The sequence below is a fragment of the Poecilia mexicana genome, unplaced genomic scaffold (assembly GCF_051168715.1).
Source record: "Poecilia mexicana isolate PSO_F unplaced genomic scaffold, ASM5116871v1 scaffold_12, whole genome shotgun sequence".
In the NCBI taxonomy this organism is placed as follows: domain Eukaryota; kingdom Metazoa; phylum Chordata; class Actinopteri; order Cyprinodontiformes; family Poeciliidae; genus Poecilia; species Poecilia mexicana.
The window spans coordinates 18,432,651-18,450,403 of record NW_028263381.1 but is presented as its reverse complement, the minus strand read 5'-3'; the positions used below and the strand labels follow the sequence as shown (position 1 = coordinate 18,450,403).

Sequence of the window (17,753 nt, the reverse complement as noted above, 5' to 3'; positions counted from 1 at the left end):
AGTTCCTAACTCCTAACTGGTACTGTTCTAAATTGCCTTTAGATCGTGTCTTGTTACATTATAAAATAATAAAAAAAAATAAATAAAAAAGATCCCTATGATCACAATAAAAGGCAGTGGAAAGTCCAGATGTAGTGGAACAATGGTCTAACATTTTATAGATATAGCTCAGCATGACTAGTTTTTAAAAAAATAAAACAAACTTGTGAGAGTACTTTATATACTCTTATGGATAAAGTTTCTCAAAACCAGAAGTCGTTCCAAGCAAGGAACTGATCACTAACTGAAAGATCTCAGCCAGATGAACCGAATCCTCGAGAATAAGCAGTCCCACCATATTGCGCATGCGACATAATAAGATTTGTGATTGGCCGAGTCGCAAGCTCTCGCGCTCACGTGATAAGGAAGAAGCAACCAGTTAGCAACCTGTCTGCACGTATGTAGTCTAACCTGCTGCATTCATTTAGCCTGTGAGTTTTGTCTGTGACCATGTCTTTTGCTAGAAAATTTTCCAAACTGTTAGTGTTCTGTGCAGTCATTGTCGTGGTTGTGCTGCTACTGCGGTACTGGATGGCCTCAAAGACGTACGTTTTTAGTAATGAAGAGGTCGCTATGTTGGCCAAACAGTATGCAGGTAAGTTGCGTTTTAAGTGTAAATGAAAGTTGAGTTTTGTTGCGTTTTATTTCGGTGAGTAGAACTTGACGCCCAAAGGGTCTAAATTGCATCTATTTTTGATGGGACTCTTCAGGGCAGGACCATGAGCAAGCTTTCTCCAAAGTGGTGGTGGAACTCAGAAAGAGGTAATGCAATGTTTCAGAATACTTCCAGACCACATAGTAGTGTTATGTCAGAGAGTGAATACGGATTGTTAAATTGGGACGTTTTCCTTCAAATATCACCTCAACTTTAAGTCTAATATTAGGGTAATTATGTTTTCAGATTGCACTAAATAAAGCTGTTCCAAACCCTTATTGAAAACAAATTTTGTATCAGTTTTCCTCTACAAATTATATTAGTCTTTCAGTATTGTGTGCAGATAAAACATTTATTTGTACTGTAAACGTTAAACATGTTTTTTTTAATTCTCTATTTAAAACCAAAAAGTTTTTAAAAAGGCGCTCTTCTTATCAGTTATTTATTTTTCCAACATGCCATAAAATAAATCACAAATTGTGCGCATTATATTCTTGATTCCACAGGCTTCACATTATTTCACTGCTACAACTGTTTTCAGTAGGGCGATCACCATCCTATCTCTATATTTTGAGGTTGCGTAAATGGGTTACATTGTGAAATCTTAAAGTCTAAAAAAAGCTTTTACTCTGTGAGAGGAAGGAGTCAAGAAATGTGTATTGAACTATGAAGAACAGAAAAATATTTGACTTGTTGATTGCTTTCAAAACCTGAGCCTGCAAACAGAGTTTGATGCTGCAGGCTCCAAGCTGAGGACTAACGTAAATCAATAGAAAATAATTGACAGTTGGAACTAAAAAGACCAAAAAGTAAGAATTGGAGACTGCACAGTAAGAGCAAATACATTGTTTGAATATGATTAAGGTATTTCTAAGAGTTGTGCAACTAAGTAATTAAAAATATGTATGTATATTTGTGCATATAAGAACAACAGCAGACTATTTACTGAGAATGAATACTGTCCAAATAACAGCAGGGATGTAAACACTTGAGAAAAATACATTTACAATAAAATTGATAAATTTCTCCATCCATGTAACATGATATTGCTACCAGCATAATTCATTGTTAACCCCTAGAACCCGACGGACCCACCGGTGGGTCCAGCTGCCACGACCTCGGCTCGCTCTGTAAGCAAAGGCTCCACGTGCCTTTAAATTTTTTTTTTTTTTTTATTATCCGCTAAAAGAGGCTTTGATCTTTCAAACACTATTCCGCATAAAGGTTTTGCCCAAAATGTTAAGTTTAAATTTATTTATACCCCCTGAGGGTGTAAGAGATTGGGAGTTGAGGTGAAAGCGTTGTTTTTGCCACATCTGGGAGGGGGAAACAAATATACACACCTCACTTACATTTGTTAAACCAGATCTGAAAAAAATTAAGGGACATGAATAGTTTTGTGAGATTCTGTAGTTTTATTTTACCGTAGCATTTTTGTAACGGGTACGCGTGTCTAAACCAGGTATCCGGGTCACATCCTACCAGATGAGGACTTGCAGTGGGTGTTTGTGAATGCTGGAGGCTGGATGGGCTCCATGTGTCTCCTCCATGCCTCCTTAACAGAGTACCTGCTGCTGTTTGGTACTGCAGTGGACACTGGAGGACACTCGGGTAAGAAACCATGAGGTTACATTAATCTCCCTATTTTTATTTTATTTATTTATTTCTGAATTGTTGAGACTTTGCTAGTTTTCAAACGTGGCATCTTCATTTTTTTTTTTTGACGTTTCCAATTTGAATCAGGTCGATACTGGGCGGAGATCTCCGACACCATCATCTCAGGTACTTTCAGGCAGTGGAAGGAGGGGACCACCAAGAGTGAAGTGTATTATCCAGGTAAAGAAGTAGGAGATTTAAATCCTCAAATCTGTAATGGATTTTGCAATCTAATAAAATGAACACATTATAAATAGTTTTAAAGCTTTTTCCAACTGCAATGACACACATCTTTTGAAATTTAAAATAGATTTAAAAAAAATCAGTGTAGAAGTGTGTAATGGACTGGCAAAGCAAATGCTTAAGCTTTGGGTCAGAATATTGTCGGGGGGTGAAAATTTATTTGGCAGAAATCACTGTCAGGTTTATTTTATACCATCTACATGAAATGAGAGTCAAAAACTCATGAACAGGTCAAATTAAAACTTTAATTTTGGGTTCTGTGTGGAGTCAAAGTTGGCAGTGTCAACATGCAGATGGCAGAAGAGTTTTATACCAAGTATAAAACTCTTATACTCTTATAAAACTCTTATAGACAGTCTGTCTGCTGAACCACTGTATTCTTCAGCTAATTCAAAAACTTTTTTTTTTTTTTTGGTACACGCTCTTCTGATTCCTACTTTATGTGCCTAAATATCAGTTATTAAATCTTTTTCTGCATCCATGCTGTATCCCCTCAGGTGACACTATTGTTCATGAAGTGGGCGAAGCCACGTCGGTCCAGTGGAGCGCTGGGACGTGGATGGTGGAGTACGGCCGAGGCTTCATCCCCTCCACGCTTGGCTTTGCCCTATCAGACACCCTGTTCAGCACCCAGGACTTTGTCACCATGTACTACACCGTCCGCGTCTACCTAAAGGCTCTGATGCTGGAGGCCGGCACGCTACTTACAGAGGCCGGGATCTTCTAAGCAACGGAAGATGATCGCACACTTCCAGATTGACTTGGGACATCAAAGCGCTGTCCGCAGTTTAAATCTGGGATGAGGAGCGGGAGTTTTTTTATGCAGAAAGTTCTCGGGAGCAAAACTGTAACATGTAATTTATGACAATCCAGTTTACAGTTATTCTCTTTAAAATCCCTGTTGAATATATGAATGAATTTCACAAACACAGTTGCACTACATCAGATCTTGGAAATCTGCAAAACGGTTGGCACCCCACGCTGTTAAATAATTCCCTGCGACAGGTCAGACTGCTCAAGTGTAGCAGTTATCTGGATGTCTGGTTTATTGATTTTACAGTTTCTTATGCCAAATTTTAAATTTGATTATTTATCATTCATTGTCCAAAAACATCTCGAAATCCATAAATACAAAATTTACTAATATTTAGATGTGATATGATAACCTTGAGAAACAGTATTGTGATTATTTTCACAGAACGGTATTGACACAACTGAACAAAAAAGCAACAAATAATCATATTGCTGCTGAGATACCAGTAGTAATCTTGTCATCTACAGTACAACATTTTCTCACACAATACTTTTGTAATTCAAAAACCAGTTGGGCAAAATGTTGTCACACTGATCTTCCTGGAATTGTCAAGCTTATCCAGCTGATATTTGCTAGGGTAACCAGCTTTAGTTTCTGCATTATATCTCAAAATTCTTCAACTTATCTTTTTTTTGAAAGTGCAGGGAAAAGCAGACATTATTTCAGCCATCTGATCATCTGTGTGCAGTAACGGGTGGGAGATGTGGAGGACTGCTTTACCTCATGTGCCAAAAGATGAGGGGGGAAAAAAATCCTGATCGCTCTGGAAGTTTTAAATTAAAGGACCATTAAACTGCAGGAATGGTAACATATCAATATTAGCTGATTTTAAATCATCTATCTTTAGAAACTTCAATGTACCGTGATACCAGTGACCAGCCCACATAAACGTATACATTTCTTGTTTCTATGCACATTGATGCTCTGTAAGGAGGATCATAGCAACAATAACCCCCAGAAACCAGCACCAGGGATGGAAAAAGCATGTTTTCTCTTACTCCAAGCATTTTTTTTTTTTTTTTTTTTATCAGACTTGATTCGTTCATTTGTATCCGGCCTTCTTGAAAATATTTAAAAGCTGATGGGATATGCTAATGAAATCTGTGCGTTGGTGTTTGCCAGCCATGAGAACAGCTTTGTTTTAACTATTTTTGTTCAGACTTTTTGCAAAATAACAATGCAATTTCCTTTCACACTACATTTCTTTATTTACAATGATTAAAATGTTTATTTTTGTCTTCAACAGCAAAGTTCAGTTTTCTATTTCCCTCGCACTCTTGAAGTCTGTCAAATAGTTCATCTGATAATTTTTAGTTATAGAAACTATTTGAAATACGTGCAGGTCATATCTGTCCCAGCAAACTTTGCACTGTAATCCTGTGCTATTACTGTTTGATTTTTCTACTGAATGTTTAAAAAAAAATGTGTAAAACTTTTAGAAGTGTAACCTACTGAAGACAATAATATAAAATTACAAGGCTCAAGTGTTATTTTGCATCACGTCTTTAAAAAAATAAACTTGTGTTGTCTTAATGTTGAACTTTGACTGTATCTGCAGCTGTGATTTGTCATCTCTGAGAAACCAGCCTGAATTTATAACCCATCCAAACACTTAAAGAACCATTGACAGTACTGTGCTGAAACAATTTACATACATCGTCATATTGCTGTACCAGGTGTGCAGTTTATTGGTTAAAGATTAACTCTCATGGTTAGTAAAATTAGTGCTGTTTTTATGTAAGAATTTAATTAGAAAGAGCTGACCTTTGTATGAAATGTAGTCATAGCAACAGTACATAGTGTATTACTGTTGCATACATCTTTGATTTCCAGTTTAACAAACTGAGTTCAACTTAGATGTCTCTTTGGTTTGAAGATTTTTTTTAAATTATAAAATAATTACATACAGTAAGAAAGGCTCTATCTGGCCTTATGCAGTTAAGAGTCCAGGCTAATAAAAGCACCTCATTCCAAATCACCTATCTGCTAAGTCCTTCTTTTTTATCTAAAAAAAATAATATGGCAAATAATTTTACACTAGTCTTAAAAAGTAAATTTACACCATCTTAATGAAAGAGGCTAACAGTATTCTTTCTTTTCTTTTTCTCTTGCTTTTATAGTTGCAGTTTGGATAAAGTAATTTGAAATCTTTTGTGTTAATAATAAAATGTTCTTGTCTGTGTTTTTTATAGAGCAAAAAAATACATTTTACTGATGAGCTTGATTTATAAATGATTTCCCTGCGTCTTTTTTTTTTTTTTGGAAACGTATGAGGACTTTGGCGACAACAGATGACGTCGCATGTTGCATTATAATAGATTTGGTTGCTACGTCAACACAGCGTGTGACCACTACAGTATCTGATAACCAGTAGCACTGCTTTACGAGGCAGCTTTCAGATTTCAGAAATATGATGGAGCTTTCGTACCAGTCCATGAAAATTGCCCATGAAGCTCGGGAAGCTGTGAGTTGATATTCTGTTCTTGTTTGTTGTAGCTTCAGAAAGACAACACGGAGAACATCCTTTAGCTAAAACATCTTTTAGTTAGCTAAATAACAGTAATACTTATAAACTTAAGACGCATAAAAGTATGAAATTACATTTAGCTAAATATTTGAATATAGGTATACTTTACAGATGCATAAAAAAACTAAACATTTCATATTTAAAGTTTGGCAGGTAGCCGTTAAGCTAATTATAAGAGCCACATGAATCGGCGTTCTCTGGTTGCCTAGATACCGTGAAGGATTGTTTTGATTATTTGTCTCCCCCTGCAGGCAATGTAGCGCTGCATTTGTATTGGCTAATTTAAATGAAATCAATAGTTTAGCTGTCTTGGGTGAATTTATTTTGATTGTTATATATTGAAATATCTGTTATGTCAACTTCGTGTGTAGTAGGCTGGAAATGTCGTAATCTAAACAATAATAAATTACCTTTGTCCCAGTGTGAATTTAAATAAAATTATAATCATACTGTGTGAGGTAGGCTGACAAAATGAAAGAAAACAAATAAAATAAATTCATAAAATATCACACGTAATTTTAACATGTTCACAAACAATGTATAATAAAAAATTATGTAGATACATACATTATCCTAAATAAATATTAGGAATATTTATTTAAATCAAATTAAAAGTATTTGATTTTAATCAAATAATTTCAAATTATTTGATTAAATAAAATAATTTCCAATTTTTGATTGTATAATTGGAAATTATTCAGTCTTGTATTCCCGATCCTGTTCATTGTTGCTCCTCTGCAGGATAAGCTGAGAACCGAGATGAGGAAGAAGAGCATTCTTGTTCTCATTTATCAACATTTACTTGGGCAAGGGTTGGTATGATTTATTTTTTTGTCATAATTACACATTTGAAGTTTACATGATGTTGATGTTGTCTGTCAATTTGAAATCTAACGCGCACATTGGTATTTGCCCACCAGGTATGCATCCGCAGCGACAGCTTTGGATCAGGAGACAAATGGAGGTGTGAAAAAATTTGAGGTTTGTGACAACGTCGATCTGGAGATAGTGCTCATGGAGTACGAGAATTATCACTATGTCAAATTCCAGAAGTATCCCAAATTCATCAGGAAAACAGAACCAGGTGAAAGAAGGCCTCTGTGCGCTGAAGTTATCGTTGACACACATTTAGATTAATAAAATGGTAGACTGCTTCAGCATTAATGCTGTTTTTCCTAAAGTGTTTCTTTTTGTGTAAAGGTGAAAACAAGCAGACAAAAAGTGATGTGAAGAAGTGAGTCACCACATCTCTTGAAAACTCATCCTTATGAATTCATGACATAGATGTTCAAATTGTCTTCATGTCCTAACAATTTAAAATGTCTCTTTTGGTCACAGGAGACAGAAACCTCTTCCCAAAATCACTCCATCCTGCTCCCCCCGAACTGGAAATTCAGTCAAGAAAACAGCTGCTAATGTAAGAACATAGTACACTTTATTCAAACAACTCAGATAATTAAATAAATAAATAAAACAATAACTTATGCGAAATCTTTCATAGGAAAATGGCACCCCTGTAACACCAGAGTCATTGGATTTGGGCTTGAACACATTCTCCATCAAAACTGCCGGCGAAGCTGCTTCCAGCAAAAAGGTAAAGAGGAAGTCATAACTCAAGAGATTCTTCAGGGATAGACATTACATCAGCTTTGTTGTTAATACACTTTCCCAACCGATTTTCAAATTTAACAGGGCTGATTCAGGCAGCATTGGTTGTGTCATAGTAAACATGAAATAAGAAATATCTGATGTCTGAATCAAGAGAACTAGTTTTGAGGCCAATCGACTTTGACAACACATTCAGCATTTCTGATAAATGTTTGAAAATTCCCAGGTGAAATTCTGTCAATAAAATGTTATTTTACATAGGATTTTATGAAATAATTCATAAATGTTCTACAAGCATCCGTTTTCATTAATACTGCCTTTGTCATCAGACGGCTGATGGGAAAGCAACAATCCACAATGTCTTCAACGGATCAGTTATCCACTCAGACCACATGGTAATTACACACCACATAAAAACCAAAGAAAGAGTCAGTCACATCACCATAAAGCTGCAGTTTAATTTTGGTTAGATACTGTATAATGTTTTTATAAGGAAATGCAGCTATATGATTTTTTTTTATGTTGCAGGAGCGGTTGCTGAAGCCCCTCAGTGGCTTTTCTGGGATTAGTGGTGAGATGAGGGAACTTGCTGCAATCATCAGTGAGGTACAAACACACAGACACAGGGTCAAAATTATACATACAGTCTCAGATATATACACATATTCTACTAATATTTACAGAAATGCTCCACTTTCCATCTGGTTTGCACACGTTCTGTAGACATTAACAAGCTGCTGTCACACTTTTATCACTGGCCAAGTTTGTGCAAACAAACAATGCATTTGACTTTGGCTCCATTTCACTCTGAATATTCATATATTTTAAATATAAACACATGCCAAAAATCCAATGAATATCAACAAGCTCTACCATTTGACCTGTAAGTGGTCAAATACCCAGACGGTATTATGACAGAACCGTGTCATAGAAGTGAAAAGTTTGTGGTTTCTCTTCAACTTGCTAGTAAATATTTATCAAAATATTAGTGGGAGTATATATGTAAATATCTGAGCATGATTTTTCACCGAGTCAAGCATGTGTACCTAATCATTTGTCTTAATAATCACTGAAGTAGTAAATTGTGCAATGACATATAAAAGTATGTCTTAAAAAATTAGAATACTGTGAAAAAGTTAAATATTTTTTGTCTTTCATTTAAATAACCCACATATTTTATGCACCTGTAAACCGTTAAATGCAGTAGCTTATATAAATGAATGGTTCTGATTCTGTCCAGCAGAGAGCAGTAAAGAGCTTTGCTGTAAATTGACTGATCTGCTGTATTAATGAAGGCCTACTGTTCTATCTATACTACTTAAATGATGCTTCATCCTAAAGGACACCTACTTACCCAAACCTAATTGACCCTCGGCGTCTTCTTCCCAATGCATCCCTCCCTCTCTCTCTGTGTGTGTGTTCACCCCTAAAGGACATCTATTTGCACAGCCCAAATGTGAGGTGGGAGGACATCATTGGTCTGGAGGATGCCAAGCGATTAGTCAAAGAGGCCGTCGTTTATCCCATTAAGGTGAGGCCGGCACACACCCGCGCCTGGTATTTCGATTCTGAATACATCTCCTTTAGGGGCTTAAAGAGGAGGAGGCCATCGGGGTCAGGTCGCTCTATTAGACTGACATTAAATCTATATCTGGGATCTTATGGCAACACGTAATACACAGATGGATAGACGGAGAGGGAGGTGGGAATGCACAAACACCGAAGGTCATGTAAAAATTTGCCATAGCCATGCACGTTCACACAATTTTGCCGCCGCGTATAGATAACCGCCACACACATTTTTATCATCATCATACAGACCTTTCTCGTGACAACGAATCAGGCTGTCTGCATCCTCTTGACATTTCCAGATGAAGATGAGGACTGATGTGTCCATCTTCTTACGTATACAGTGCTGGGCTCTTTTATTGAATAAAACCACCTCTCTGTTGCCCCTAACTTCTGTCTCCATTATTATTCATTCTCAGTCTTATAAGGTCAGGCGGATTTGATTCGAGTCTCTTCACCACCTAAAATTCAGACTAATTTGCGCCCCGTGGCATTTGGAGCCCTGACTCAGCTTTTCATCTGGCTCAACAGCTTCACTCGCGCATAGCTCAGCTTTTAATGGGTCTGCCAAAACAGTGTAGTTAGAATAGATATTGAACAATAGGCTGATTTATACAAGACTTGTGCAGTATTATTCATAGCTTGCTCACACTTGGATTAATCACCTTACCCTCTTTTGATTCTTGCTTTCTTTAATTCCTCCTCTTCACAGTACCCTCAGCTGTTTACCGGCATCTTATCTCCGTGGAAGGGCTTACTGCTTTATGGTCCCCCAGGTAACACACTGTTCACATTCACACGGCTCCCATACAGTTTTTATGTCAAAATCCCACTCTGTTCCAAACTCTCTTCCAAAGGTCTCAATGTCTTGTTAGTTAATATTAAAGTATTTATACAAAATTTGACTATAAATGCATTTTTTAAGTGTCAAACCTAGCTCTAGCTTGCAAAGACTTCTAGACGATGGATGGACGGACAGATGGATGGTTTGGTCAATAGATCAAAAGATGGACAAAAGGATTAGAGAATAGATGGATGAATTGTTAGGAGAGACCGATGTCTAAAATATGGAAGTATAGAACTTCCTCCACTCTCCTTTTTTTTCTTTTATGCCCTTACTTAATCAAACCTGGAAAATACCTTACTCATCTTCCATACCGTTCCAGACTCTTTAGGAACCTTATTTAATAATTTTTTTTTAATCGACCATTATGGACTTGATTGAAAACCTCATCGCCATGTCTCCTGTACACAAAGGCACAGGTAAAACTATGCTGGCCAAGGCTGTGGCTACAGAGTGCAAGACAACCTTCTTCAACATCTCAGCCTCTAGCATCGTCAGCAAATGGAGAGGCGACTCTGAAAAACTCGTCCGGGTAAGTTGTCACTGAGCACGCATCTCAATGAATTTGAATTTCATCAAAACGTTAATTTGATGAAATAGCTCTATTTAAACAGAAATGCTCATGTCTGTAACAAAAAAAAACATTTTGGCGATTTTCTAACAGGATGCTAAGATACAGCCGTTTGAGGTTTAACCTTCATTTTTTTGAGAGTTTACTGGTTAACCGTTTTCTCTGGATTCAAAAATAATCAAAATGAACAAAAGAAATAAAATAAAAGTTGTATTTAATGACTCCTTTTTACATTATTCAAATGAATTCACGTGACACACCAAGCATCATCTGAGCCAGATTATTTACACCTAGGGGTGAACGAATGTTCTGTGCTGCAGGTTCTTTTTGAGCTGGCGAGGTACCATGCCCCATCCACCATCTTCCTGGATGAGCTGGAGTCAGTGATGGGCCAAAGAGGAACCAGTTCAACGTGAGCTTTGCCACTATAAGTCATCAATTCTGCTGCTATTGGTCTAGGGCTGAAAGCACTCCCCCGAGAGAGCAAAGCGGAGAATAGAGATCAGTTTAACGGAAACCAGATGTCTGTGTAAAGGAACGAGCATGAGGGGAGTCGGCGGATGAAGACGGAGCTGTTGATTCAGATGGACGGCCTCGCAACATCAGAAGATCTCGTGTTTGTTCTCGCTGCTTCCAACCTGCCTTGGTAAAACCATAATATACATTCGACCAGCTCAGACATAAAGATGGGGAGAAGTTTGGTGAATTCTGCACTGTTTTATGTTGGTCTATCTCATAAAATCCCTACAAAATAAAGTCTGAGATAGTAACATTATAAAATATGAACGTTTGCAACATTTAAGATGACTGCCATTTTATTTTATTTTTATTCCTACGCATTTGTGACAAAAGTGACAAAAGCAGCTGTTGTTTCAGGGAGCTGGACCACGGGATGCTGAGGAGGTTAGAGAAGAGGATTCTAGTAGGTCTTCCCTCGTCACCTGCTCGCCAAGCCATGATTTCTCATTGGCTGCCTCCTCTCAGCTTCCTCGGTGGGGTGAAGCTACAGACTAGCTTAGACTACAAAATGCTGGCAGAGGTTTGTCATAGCCAATATCAGCAAATTAAATGTGATTTTTCATATTGCAAAATAGTTTTTTGGAATTATACTTTTTTTCTTGCATTCATTTCTGTTACTTCTGTAAAGTTAATCTTTCTCGTGTGCCGACACAGGAGATGGAAGGATACTCTGGCTGTGACATCAGATTAACATGCAAGGAAGCCGCCATGAGACCAGTTCGCAAGATCTTTGATGCTCTGGAGTCGCATCATGATGGTAAATTAAAAAAACAAACAAAAAAAAAACACATTTGTAACTGGAGATCCCCTACAACACTTCAGGCTCTTGTGTGATTCTCCTCCACAGCAAACATGGACATGCCCGCCATTGAGCTGGGAACCGTAACAACAGAGGATTTCATGGAGGTTCTAGTGTACACTAAACCGTCGACCCAAAACCTGATGGACAGATACACAATCTGGGAAAAAAAGCACAAGTCAGTTTGATGTCCAGGCTGAAAATATTAATCCAAATTGTTGTTTTTTTACGTCAATTTGATATTTTTTCAGTACCACTCTGAAATTGCTTTTGCACAGATAGTGAGGGTCGCAGACTCATATTGCAATAATCAAATAAATTTTGAACCTTCTTAACAAACATCTGAACATTGCTTTTCAGAGCCAACATTATTATTGTTTTACAAGATGTTTTTCACAGTGCATTCACTTACATCTACGACGTTTATTTTAAACAGCTTGATAGTGCAAAATGTTTCATTCTCGATTGAAGCTCATAGCAGATTCCGTAGGATGTGTTCGACGGCATCAGGGAAACTGTTGCATGTCAGGTAAGGAGGTGGGTCAATTTTCCTTTCATCCCCGTCTCTATATTTACCTGCAGTGTGAGAAGATGAAATATTATCAGAAAAACAGGGGGAAAAAAAGGTTAAAAATGTGTCTATTGTGTCCAGAGCTCCTCCTTCCATGTTTGTTTCAAACTGCTTTCAGTTTTGTTTCAACTTTATGTTGCTTGCTCACCTCTTAAAAACTGAATATACGAGTAAATATATTAAAGCTAATTTAAAGTTGGTGGTTGTACCAAGAATCATTCCAAGGGGTATGAATAATCAGGAGGACTGAACTTACCTGTTTTAACAAGAATACCCAGCATTCCTGCATTCTGAGCCCCACCCACATCGTCTCTGGCATCCTGCAGGAAATAAGATGTAAAATAAAGGTTACAACTGGGTTGGTGTAAGCAGCTTCCAATAGAAATATGTTTCAATGGGATGACATCAGTTTTTACCTGAACTTATTAGATGTTTAAAATATTTGGAATGGTATTACTGAAGAAATGTAGGTGAAAAAAATTTCAATTTGAGTCCTATTAAGAGCGTTATGATAATCTAAAATGAGCTTCTTTTCGATTTAGATGATTATCAGTAAAACAGATAGAAATACTTACATCTCCTATCATGACGGCTTCACTGGGGCTACATCCTAAATCAGACAAGGCCTGTTTAGGAGAAGAAAATAAGTAGACTTTATTCAGAGGGTGAATAAACTCTAAAATAAAAATCTGGAACTTTTATTTTAAAATTCCAGATTTCTTAGTTCAGTAAGAATTGTGGATAGATGGATTCATGGGTCAATAGCTAAATTGGCTGACGGATAATGGCATGCAAAGATTGAAGGGTAGACGACTACCAAATACTCCTTCAGACAGAGAATTTCCAAAATTAACCAGATCTGAAAATGTAACATTATTAGCTGTACTAACCCCCGATACGTCCTTAAAAGAATCTTTACCTGTGTGAAAAACGTCTTTTCGGGCTTTCCCACCACTGTAGCTTTACAGTCTGTGGCATACTCTAAGCCTGTCACAAAGGGTCCGGGGCCAAGGGCCAAGCCGTCCTTACGTTTGTAGTAACGAGCCTTATGAATGGCAATAAGAGGAGCTCCATCCAAAATCATTCTAGAAAGAAACATACATGAAAAATATGTATAAAACAGTTTTGAAAGTAGAAGTCAAGATGTGTCAACATATCAACAATATCTTAATCTGTGCGGAGTGTTAATTGACTTAGGCTTTAAAATGTCGTATCTTCAAAAAAAATAAAAATTATATATATATATATATATATATATATATATATATATATATATATATATATATATAAATTACCAAAACCTGCACTGAGGTACATTAGAATCTGTTTTTGAAATTATCAAGAAGTGAATCTACAAATAGTTTCCTCACCTGAAAGCCTTATTGAGACTTTGGTAGTTGAAATGGTCAGGAGCGAGTCCAATGACGACGGCGTCTGGCTCCGAAGTGTCGATACCTGCAGAAGGAAGGACAACAGTCTGGGGTTAAAGCTATCATCTATTTGTTCAAACTGTTATGGACGGATGAGGAACACAACTTTATAAAGTGGAGATGAATTTGTAACACAGAGAATGTCTTCTAAGGTACCAGTGAAGTCTTCCAGTGCGCTGTCCTCCACCAGCAGCAGCGGCTTGTGTTGTTTTTGTTCCAACAAGCTCCTTGCAGCACTCAGAGACGTGAAGATTTCTTTTTCCTGCGGGTTCAGAGAACAAAAGTGCTCCAGATTCACTTTATGTAATGATTTTGAACGCTTGTCTCTAAGCAGTCTGGACCTTTACAAGTTATTCTACTAAATAAAGCAGGTGACATTTATTAATTAAATAGATTTACTACCTTTAGGAGGCTTTTCAATAATATTCAAATTTATTGAGATGAACTGATATTTCTTAACTTTCTAAAACTGCACTTTATTACCCACGACCAACTTCTGATATTTCACCTGGAGGTCAAAGTTAAGTCGTTGCAGTCGCTCCAGTAAGTTCCTCTTACTTTCCTTTGTTGTGTTGGTCACAAACTTCACAGCTACCGATGCCCGCCGTAACCTGGCAGCCCCAGAACACATGGAAAAAAGGCACAATCAAAAGCACATTTAAAAGGCTGCCTTTGTAAAGTGTAAGTAGAGACTTTTCTTTTGGTTTGTGGCGTGTCTCCTACCGGTTGAGGGCGTCCTGCGCCCCGGGCACTGCAGTGTCCTCTACGTGTAGAGTCCCACTGAGGTCTATGAGGACAGCCTTCAGAGCCCGTCGGCCTGCCATGTTGCAGGTCTGAAAGGGGATAAATATAATGTCTGAGATGAGTCCTTCAGCAGAAGAATTACATATTTTTGTTATATATTGTCTTATTTTACGCAAGTCCAAAAAATGTACAGGGAATTTGGAAATCAGACTTTAAAACAACAGTAATACAACCACCAACAGAACCTTTGAATATTTTAGATAACAGATAAGAGCAGCTTGGACTCTGTTTAAAAAGGCTTATTCTTCCATAATAATTCATTATTTCAGAGATTACATTTTTTTTGGTCATAATCATAATTCTCATCGGTAATGGCAGAATTTATCAGATTATAGAGTTGATCAAAACCCACATTGGCACAAACTGAGAGGATTACCGAACCGTTTCATGTGTGGGGCTCCTCCCTGGATTCCAGATTTGTGTTATTTTTTTTTTGGTGTTTGAATTTAAACTGTGATCCGTTATTATTTAGACATGTTTGGATTTCTGTCATGTAGTTATCCGTTTGATGCTGCAATTAATGCTCTTAATACCTAACCAAAGACCACACGCACAGATGCTTGACAAGGCCTGGCCACTAAGATCTGTATTCATCTCAACTGATCAACTCAACTGTCATGGAAATGCCAAGCTGACGATAGGTTTATTGTTTCTGTGTATGTTTGTTCAGTTTCACTGAAAAAAATTAGGTTTCTTTCTTATTCTGTTTGCAATTTTGTACTCTTAAGTGTTTCTTTGTACTTTTTGTGTTTGTAAAAAAACAAAAACCTGATGGAGGTTTACTTTTTGGATATTTAATTAAATCAGAACCTTAATAGTAAACAGAATCACAGCTGTAAAGGTAATCTTATAACCGCTTAAGTATTTTTTCCCCTCCTGATTCCAGAATATTTGCAGACATTTAGTTTATTGTAAACGTGTTTGCGTTTCCTGACCTTGTTAAAAGTTTTCAATATACAACCGCAAACATCCATGTGCTTTACTGGAATTGTAAGTAGCAAACCAATACACAGCAATGTTTTAATCTAAACTGAGTTTATGCTCAGGTAAAGACGTTGAAACACCGAGTTCATTTAAATTACAAATAGGAATGTGTTGTGAGATGTCTTTAATCAATAACTGGAACATTAGTAATTTAAAATATTAGGATTTTTCTTTGAACTGCCTTTTAGTTGAAATGTACTATAAAAAGAAAATTGTCTTGTATCTCCGGTTTCTACACCTGTCTGCTGTGTTCTTTTGTTTTTATGATGCTGCTTTCTTTCACTAATATTATCCAACAAACATCTGAGTCCATCACAGAATGCATAATTTATAAACTTTAATAAAGTGACTTTTGAAGAGAGTTGGTAACACTGGTTTTATTTTTTAACCACAGGGGGAAACAAGTCTGAATATGTGGTAAAATTGCAAAGGCATCTATAGTTTGTCATTGGACTTTATGTGTTCAAATCTCTTTCCAAGAGGGACATTTACTGAAAATAGTTTAATAAAAGGAACAAGCCAAACCTATAATAATAAATAATAATAATTATAATAATAATAAAAAAAGACTGCATAGATAGGTCTCTGCCGTATTTCTATAATATTCAAGAATAACTGGTCTCAAGTTTCTATGTTGTTAAGTTTAAATATGTCAACATACAGTAACTATTGAAATAATACAGTGCACATACTTGAAGAATGCATAACTTAAGTACCTAACTCTTGTCAGATCTCCGCAGTAAGATGTGAAGAAATTAATAATAAAAGAGTCTCTTTTTCTGTATTCAACTCCTATGTTTGTGTCTTCTACCTACACAAAAAACACGGTGCTGGTTTACTATTGACTTGCAGCTGTGGGAGATTTGTATGGTAGTGGCTAAAATCCTTGTCAAGATATGAGTTTAACCACAAAATGCTTCCGTTTTAATAAGCCAAGAAGTCCAAAAACTGACAGCACAACCTTAAATTACAAAAATCCACACAAAAACCAATTTTAACCTTACTGCAGCAGCGCTACTCCTTCCTGTTGACGTCTCTTCTTTTTCGGCTATTTTGTTATTTAGTGCTCGCTGCTGCCCCCTACAGCTAAGAGGTCGCTTCCTACGGTAGAGTCATTTCGCATTTTCCACATTATGCAGCTTGCTAAATTGAAAACTATTTTGCACTTCACGCACATTTCATTACAACTCCTTCAATTTTGATACTGTATTGTTATTATTTTTTTCATTTTCCTACAAATTCAGAGCTTTTAATCAGTTAAGAGGGTTAGCCTTAACCACATAATCACCCAGCGGAATAATAAAGAACATATGTGCCCCATCAAACTAACAACCAACAGATGTATCGCATTAGTAGGTCTTTTAGATTTAACATAGATGGGGGTATTATCAGAGTGATAAAAATATTCCCTGCATGATGCCAGACAGTACTGATCCTCTTTTTATCTTACATCCAGAGTGAATAACACAGTTGTTTTCAACATTTACTTTTTTCATACAGTTTTTTATATTAATTTCTGTAAACAGGATGCCAGGAGCCTTATGTAACATCAATTTGTTATGGAAAAATATACAAAAAGAAATGTTTATTATTTTAGTGTACTGTTTTGCTTCTGATTTATTGTTTCTGACCCCCCACTTGTTTGTTTTTTTGTCACTGCATTAATTAGTTCTATGATCACCTAGTAATGTTTTTTCAGTTTCCCTTTAATTTATTTTACAAAAATGTTTAAACTATTTTATTAAACAGAACAGAGACTGGCTTTTAGTTTGGAGATAAATTTCACAATGTCTCCTTTTATGAATGATATATATATATATATATATATATATATATATATATATATATATATATATATATATATTTGCAAAACAAAAACATCCAAATCTCTGAAAGCTGCCACTCAATCTGTGATCGCTTACAGCTTTCCCCCTGCTAAACCTGTACTAATCACATATCAAAGTGGCTTTAATGTAGCAATCCCCCTTAAACATATGCTTCTAATTCCAGCAGGCCCTCTCCTCATAAATCCTTTAAATTTAGGTTCAAAACTAACATAAAAAACAGATATTTTTTTGTAACATAGAATGAAAATAGTTACATTTCATAACATGTCAGGA

At 36.5% G+C, this 17,753-nt stretch overlaps 3 protein-coding genes across 6 annotated transcripts; 2 read left to right on the top strand and 1 right to left on the bottom strand.

Annotated features, from left to right (window-relative positions):
* Nucleotides 1–374: 374 nt before the first annotated feature.
* sigmar1 (sigma non-opioid intracellular receptor 1) lies at nt 375–4,947 on the top strand. The gene is made up of 5 exons (XM_014980406.2): nt 375–634; nt 750–801; nt 2,157–2,305; nt 2,438–2,530; nt 3,091–4,947. The coding sequence occupies exons 1-5, from the start codon at nt 490–492 to the stop codon at nt 3,318–3,320; spliced, it is 669 nt and encodes a 222-aa protein (XP_014835892.1). The 5' UTR covers nt 375–489; the 3' UTR covers nt 3,321–4,947.
* A 74-nt stretch (nt 4,948–5,021) lies between these two features.
* katnal2 (katanin p60 subunit A-like 2) lies at nt 5,022–12,032 on the top strand. Its single transcript, XM_088011035.1, has 16 exons — nt 5,022–5,871; nt 6,676–6,746; nt 6,855–7,024; nt 7,135–7,168; nt 7,273–7,351; nt 7,436–7,528; nt 7,872–7,937; nt 8,071–8,148; nt 8,975–9,073; nt 9,824–9,887; nt 10,369–10,487; nt 10,847–10,938; nt 11,062–11,172; nt 11,403–11,565; nt 11,700–11,802; nt 11,893–12,032. Exons 1-16 carry the CDS (start codon nt 5,818–5,820, stop codon nt 12,030–12,032), a joined length of 1,536 nt encoding a protein of 511 aa, XP_087867161.1. The 5' UTR covers nt 5,022–5,817.
* Nucleotides 10,724–16,719, bottom strand: hdhd2 (haloacid dehalogenase-like hydrolase domain containing 2). 4 transcript variants are annotated; one of them, XR_015764892.1, is made up of 10 exons: nt 16,638–16,719; nt 14,569–14,678; nt 14,354–14,456; nt 14,002–14,107; nt 13,786–13,870; nt 13,335–13,500; nt 12,991–13,041; nt 12,672–12,735; nt 12,257–12,420; nt 10,724–12,004 (listed from the first exon to the last, which is right to left on the bottom strand). XR_015764892.1 is itself a non-coding variant. In XM_014980380.2 (9 exons), the coding sequence occupies exons 2-9, from the start codon at nt 14,667–14,669 to the stop codon at nt 12,317–12,319; spliced, it is 780 nt and encodes a 259-aa protein (XP_014835866.2). In that variant the 5' UTR covers nt 14,670–14,678; nt 16,638–16,719; the 3' UTR covers nt 10,724–12,316. The 4 variants fall into 4 exon arrangements, 3 of the variants coding, with proteins under 3 accessions (XP_014835866.2, XP_014835875.2, XP_087867162.1); XM_014980380.2 differs by having other exon boundaries at nt 10,724–12,420; XM_014980389.2 differs by having other exon boundaries at nt 10,724–12,420; nt 16,633–16,705.
* Between the last annotated feature and the right edge of the window lie 1,034 nt (nt 16,720–17,753).